The sequence below is a fragment of the Apiospora phragmitis genome (assembly GCF_038363925.1).
Source record: "Apiospora phragmitis strain CBS 135458 chromosome Unknown utg000003l:1.0-2676785.0:1.0-2680665.0, whole genome shotgun sequence".
In the NCBI taxonomy this organism is placed as follows: Eukaryota; Fungi; Ascomycota; class Sordariomycetes; order Amphisphaeriales; family Apiosporaceae; genus Apiospora; species Apiospora phragmitis.
In genome coordinates, this window is record NW_027117401.1 from 1,049,169 (window position 1) to 1,056,320 (window position 7,152).

Sequence of the window (7,152 nt, forward strand, 5' to 3'; positions counted from 1 at the left end):
GCTTAATATTTTAAACGCTTAATTAATTAAATTAAAATAAAAAAGAAATCGTTTATAAGTTAAATTAAATAAAATATATAAATTTAATCCTCGTTAAGTAATTAAAAACTTTAATTATGCCTTTATTATAATATAAGATATAATAATAATTATAGATATAATAATAAACTAGTAATATAATCTTTAAAATAAATCGAAGGAAAATAAAACGATTTTAATATTATTAATTATATTAAAATTAAAATTTATTAAAGTTAGAATTTTCTCATTTCTTTTTAAATAATTATTAATGAAATAATCTTTAAATTACGATATAGTTTAGTATTAAGTTTAGGTAGCTACTTATATAATAGGACGGCTAAGTGGTTAGGGTGCTTAGTGGGTCCAATAATATAGATGTTGGTCGAGCCTTGCCGCCCAACTCACTGGGACCCCAAACGGAGTGAGCTCTCGCAGCAAACAGCTTCAATGTTGGCGTCTTCTCTCTTCCAAATGCCAATGATACTGCACCATCGCTATTCGTTTCTTTTGCCTAACTACCTAAGTTACTTTCATCCAGCCACCCACACACACGTATTGTGACATACACCCGCTGTCAGCAAATATGGCTCCTATCTACACAGACTCGCCGTTGCCATTGATTCATACTCCCAAATTACAACCAGGCAAGGATGACCCCTTCGCCATCGAGTCTTCACGCATGGCTTTGAGCCACAATGCCTTCATCCGCGGCTTCAACTCCATCTACCAACAGGCTCCGCGCCTGGAGCTTGCCTCAGACAAGTCCAGTTTCGTAGGCTACTGTCTCGCATGGGTCGACTGCATCGCTACCCACCACCACTACGTGGAGACCGAGCTCTTCCCCAACATCGACACGGCCGCCGGCCAGAAGGGTCTCATAGACGGTGCCGTCCACGAGCACGAAGCTTTCTACGGGGGCATGGGCCGTATGCAGGAACACCTACAGTCCAAGGGCCCGGGATTTTCGAGCACCGAGCTGCTGGCCATCATGGATTTCTTCTAGGACGCCTTGCACAGCCACCTCAAGGCGGAACCCCCCACGTTCGAGGGGGGTATGTGGCGCGAGGTGTTTCCCCCTTTCAAAGGTTTCACCAGAACCGTCATGTTGAATCTTGTACCCATGTGGCAATCCGCCCGGTGGCGCTTTATTATTTGTACACACGACGGCCAAGTCAAGTCCTTGGCAGTATAAGAACCTTGACCTGTAAGTTGGGATATCGTGCGTGAAGGGTGTAAAAGTAACAGAAATTAGGGGCTGGTTAAGCTAAAGCACCCCCTCACGGGCCACTTTACTAAGCTACCCTTACCCCTGTAATTAAAGCCATTTCTACGGCTAGAATTAACGTAAATACACTATCTTTCGTTATTTTTAATAAGAATATAGTCCTCCGCCTCCGTGCTATTATCTTTTATAGTTTCTATAGCGTTACGAGGCCTTTTTAATACTTTAACGTCGCTAGCTTCGTCCTCGTATACGACCCTATTCTTTAACCTTCGCTTAGCCCGGCGTATATTAACTATACGAATAAATTATTATCCCGGTGCGATTTTTATTTTTTAATATACTTTTATAGTTTTTTTTATCGAGTTTAGTTTAAAAATAATCGACCTAAGCTTTAAGATACGCGATTTTATTAACGCTCTAATCTAGGGCCTTATTAACCTTCTTAATAAAGAGCCGTTAAAAGGGTATTTTAAAAGTAGGGTTCGTAATAACTAATTTTTAATTATTATTCCGTAATTCCTAGCTATTAAAGGGTGTTTTAATAGTTGTTAAAGCTAATTCGGTAAAGAAATCGAGTATTAATTCTTTTTTAACTATTTTTAATAGCTTTAAACGTATGTTAATAATAACGGCTTCGAGTAATCCTGCGGATAGATCTTAGCCGTTTTTTAAACGTTTTTAATTATAAAAAAAGTTAATACGTTAATTTTAATCTAGCGATATACTTTTAATATATTTATTTTTATAAGCTTTAATTTAAAAATTATATTCGAATACTTTCTTAAAACAATTTTTGCCCTTTTTTTAATAAATTAAAGATTTCTATATTTAAAACCTATATTATATAATTATAATATAGTTTATAAAAAATTAGCTATATTTTATTTAAAAAATAAAGCTATAAAAATTTATTATTCGTATATAATTTATAATTATTATAGATTAGGACGACTTATTTATTATTATAGCGAGACCGTATATAAGGAATAAAGGTATCTTAAATCTACTCTAAAGTTATAACACTACTAGTCTACCCTCTAAGCGACGCTTTAAACGTCGGCCCCTTTAAAAATAATTAGCGGCGGGAGGGGTACCTTATTACAGCTTATACACTCTAGGGTAGTAATTTATTCCCCTTTTTAACGTCTTTTTTAAAGGCTAGATAACTAATAGCTTCGATAATCACTTAGTAATTACCGCTAACGCCTTAGCCGATACTTATTTCGTCGATATTATAAAAGCGTTTAAAAGAGATATTAACTAGCTTTAAAGTATTAAGTTTATTTAAAAAAACATTAATATTTACTATTATAGCCCTATTAACCCGGCTATAATTAATTATTTTTAACCTTACGGTTTTAACGGACTCGTTTTTAATTAAAACACGAGTATACTATCGTTATTCTAAAGTATAAGAGGCCCTAAAAGCGTTTAATATCCGCTAAGTTATAAACTTAAACTTAATTAATATTAACGCGAAGCTTAACCTAGTGTAACGAGCGCTATCTAGGTTTTAAAAAAACTTAGTAAAGCGTACTGGGGTTTATATTTAATAATACGAGAGAGTATCTAAACGTGCGATAAAAGTCCGCTTTTATTAATATAATATATAATAGCCGTAGGAATAAAAGTAATTAAGGTGTGTAGGTTTAAGGGTATTTATAATAGGGTTATTAAAGCTATTGATTTTATTAATAAGTTAAATTAATATTTAAATTAATTATTAAAATAAAGTGTTAGAATAGCAGGAACTGAGGTTTTCTATATTACTTTAAAAAAGTACTACGTACCTACGCGTACGAACCCTTTTCCTATTTTATTAAAAGGGGTATATAATACCCCTCGTAGCTCGTATTAAAAATAGATATAAATAAATAAAAAAAAACGATTAAACCCCGATTAAAACCGAAATTATTATATATACGAAAGCTTATTTAATATTAATTATTAATTACTCGTAGCGATTATAAATTAATAAGAGTAAAAAAACAGTTCTACGCACTTATCGATATAAGGGCGACCGTAATAAAGAGCCTCGAGAATTTCCGCCCGTTAGAAATTCGAAGGGAAGAGCTGAACTAAATTAACCGTATAAAGAGGAACCCTTTTTTTTAAATATATATTATAAAAAAGAGACCAGGTTTTAAATTATATACGAAATTAATTAAATTATATATAATTATATATTTAAATAATTCTATTATATAATTTATAAAATAATAACTCTTATTAAAATAGAATTAATTACGGTTAGCGAATCGAGACTAAGCTTAAATATATCGAACATAAATAAATTAATAATTTTAAACCCCGAACCGCTTATATACGAAAAAGTATATTAAAATATCGAAATTTTTTTAATAATTTAAAAAAAGAATGTTAACCTCGTTTTTTAAAAACTCGAACTTTTAATAGTATTTTTTAAAAAAATAATACCTAAATTATTTACGACGTATTTTATATAATATTTTTTAAAATATTATATATTAAAAATAAAAAGAATGTTTTTTTAAAAAATATTTAATATAAAATTCGAAAAATAAATTAAATATTAATTTAATTAAATTAATTATATATTTTAAAAAGAGTTTTATTATTATTTTAAAGAAAATAAAATTAATATATTAATAAGCGGATTTTTTAAAAGTAAGCTCGTACGATTAATACTATCGGCCGCTCCCGTATACTAATAAGACCGACCGGCAGAACCGATTTTTAAAACTTAAAAAGAGGATATTTTATACTCTTTTTTTAAAATAAATAATTAAATAATTATCGCTTAAGCGAAAAATACCCGGTCTTTATATAAAGTAATCGTTCGCAATATTACGGGACACTTTAAGCCCGACGTTTTACCCTAGATTCCTAAGTATTTAAACGTCGTAAGATATCGTTCCTTTTTTTTTTTAACTCCGGTACCGCCGGACTAGACCGTACGATTACCTGGTCCAGCGTACGTTATAAAATACGATATCCTTTTAAGCCGACCTATTTATAACGGTAAAATCGATTAAAATAAGGTCGTTACTATTAGAACAGTAGGAACTATGGTTTTCTATATTACTTTAAAAGGGGGTGCCACGTACCTACTCGCACGAACCCCTTTCCTATTTTCATCAAGAGGGGCATACGATACCCCTCGTAGCTAGCACTAGAGATAAACATGAATAATAGAATAAGAACGATTGAACCCCGATTAAAACCGGAACCACCGTACGTACGAGAGCCTATTCAACAGTTACCTTCTCGAAAGTATAAAAAAAAAAAAGAACTATACCGGCAAGCCGTATAATATCTTTTATAATAAAGTACGGATATTTATTAAAATATATTAACGGCTAAATATATTAAAAGATTAATATTATATAATTTTCTTAAATATTCTTTCCGGCCGTACGGAAATATTTTATCTTAACTATATCAGACCCGAAAAAAAATAAAACGAGGTATACTATTTTATAAACTCGTACTTTAATATAATAATAAATTACGTATAATATTTTACGGATTAAATAATAACCTCTTTCGTATAAATAAAAAGTAAAAACGTTAAGAAATAACTTATCGAAGTTTTAGAAATCTTGTTAAATAAGCTCTAACTCGTATAACGAGCCCTCGAAAAGGGATTCGAAAAAGGGATCGCTCTTTATACCTCAATCGTACGATCTTACCGAAGAGTTCTAGAGCTTATACCGGCCTTTATTAACTAAAAACTAATATATAAAACGTTATTCTCGAACTTTCGCGTATTACTAAATATAATAACGGATTAAAAGATCTCGGAACGATACTTAACGAAAGAATTATATTAAAACTTAGCTATAAATACATACTTAATTAATAAACGGTTTATAAATAACTATATAAAAGAAAACCGACTAATTTACGGTAATAGATTACTATATAATAGCCGACTACTAGAATAAAAAGGTAACTAACGACCCGTTAATACCTTTCAACTAAAATTATTATACGGGAATCGGTAGTTCGAATAAGGAATTTACCGAATTTATTACAAATAAGGCTATTAATTAATAAACTACCCAACCGAAAAACGAACCCGTATAATAACCTACTACCTCTAAATATATATTAATATTAAATAAGATCTCTTTACTTAAAAAAAATATAAGGATTTCGTCCGAAACTAGGAAAAAAAAGGAGGAGTTAAAAAATAATAAAAAGGAGTACGATTATCTCGATTTAAAAAATATATAATAAGGTACTACTTACTTAACGGACGCCGCGTTCTATTACTAACTTATTAATAAAAATATTTATTTCACAAATACTTAATTAAATTAAGAATAATAAATAAAAAAAAAACTAATAATTAATATCATATGGTTCCGAAATTCGTATAAAAAAAGGAGATCTCGGAAATCTACTACGTCGACGGCCGAAATAACCTTATAAACACCTTTATTAAAAAATCTCTAAATAAAGCCCTCGAATAGCTAGTATTAATTAATAAGTTAATTATACGCATAGAAGCGTACGTCGAGAAACTAGACTTACACGGCGAATAAAAAAAGAGGAAAAAGAGAGATATCTTTTTCTTTAACGGGGTATAACGTATCTCGATATGCGACGGCGTACCTATTATTATTACTACTTTTATTATTATTATTACTCTTAAACTATTCCTTTTAATTTATAACAAGAAATAATATACGTAGGTATATAATAACTTTCCTTATTATTATTAACGTATCCCACAAGCGAATATCCTATATAAGCGAATATCCTATTCTTTTACACCCCTTTTAATAAAATATAAATTAATTTTATAATAACGTATTTAATATATTAAAATTAATCGGAATCTTTATTTCTAGATACTTCTATATTATTTTAATAAGTGCGCGTATTATGCCCGGGCTCTCCGTAAATTCTATAGCGTTATAAGCGTGTCTTAAACGTCCTCGTATAACTACTCTTTTAACGCGATTTGTTTTATAACTATTTATTAACGTCCTTTTAAAATTATAGGTCTTTTCTAGCTTATATACGAAGTGATCCTTTATCTTGTAGCCCGTTTTTTTTCGTACGGCGGCGCCGGCTAAATATCTTATTTACTTTTCGAAATATCGCGTTCTTACTTTTTAAAAGAGTAACTCGGTATATAACATATATTATAGCTTTTATAATTTAGTTAAAACTAATTAAAATAAATATTAAAAAGTTATTTTAATATCGTACGATATGGTTTCGAACGTATTCGGTTTAGGATTAAGCCTTAATTAAGTTATTTAAGGTTTTTAATTCTTAAGGAATAGGTAGGCCGGAAGACGTCCCCGGAGGTATTAAAGTATGTAGCTTTATATCTAACTATAAAATAATATATTCCGGATTGTACGAAACGAGTCCTATTTTTCGAAAGCTTCTTCGTATATTTAAAACGATAAAAATCGCTTAGAACGTTTTTAAAAACGCTAGTAAGAAATCCTTCTTTAAGATATTAGTAATATACGCCCGTATAAAATATTTAATTTCTTTCCCGTACGCCTTTTTTAATGTATAAAAATAATTAATATTAAGAGGTTAAAGCTTATACGACGAATAAGAAGGTATATAGAATATAATAATCGAGTTCTTTTTATAATAGAGCTCGAAAGTTATCGAGTAGTAGTTTTCGTAGCCGTTTAGGACTAAGAGGCGATAACGACCCTTCGTATAAGACCTGGTATATTAATTAAAGTATCGAATTTAGTCCTCGCCTTTTTTATTTATAATTTAGCTATTTTTAATAATTACGATTATCTAATCCTTCGGTAATAGGCTATTTTCGTACTAAAAAGAGAAATGCGTTTTCCTGGTAAAGATAATATACGGAGGAATAGCGTAACTATATAATCTGACGCCTTAAATAATTATAATTTATTCCCGGTTTTTTTATTATATTA

General features: G+C 30.2%; 1 protein-coding gene across 1 annotated transcript; it reads left to right on the forward strand.

Moving 5' to 3' along the window:
• Positions 1 to 604: 604 nt before the first annotated feature.
• On the forward strand, positions 605 to 1,024 carry PG994_002718 (uncharacterized protein; the record flags this gene model as incomplete). Its single annotated transcript, XM_066854127.1, has 1 exon — positions 605 to 1,024. One exon carries the CDS (start codon positions 605 to 607, stop codon positions 1,022 to 1,024), a length of 420 nt encoding a protein of 139 aa, XP_066719982.1.
• Between the last annotated feature and the right edge of the window lie 6,128 nt (positions 1,025 to 7,152).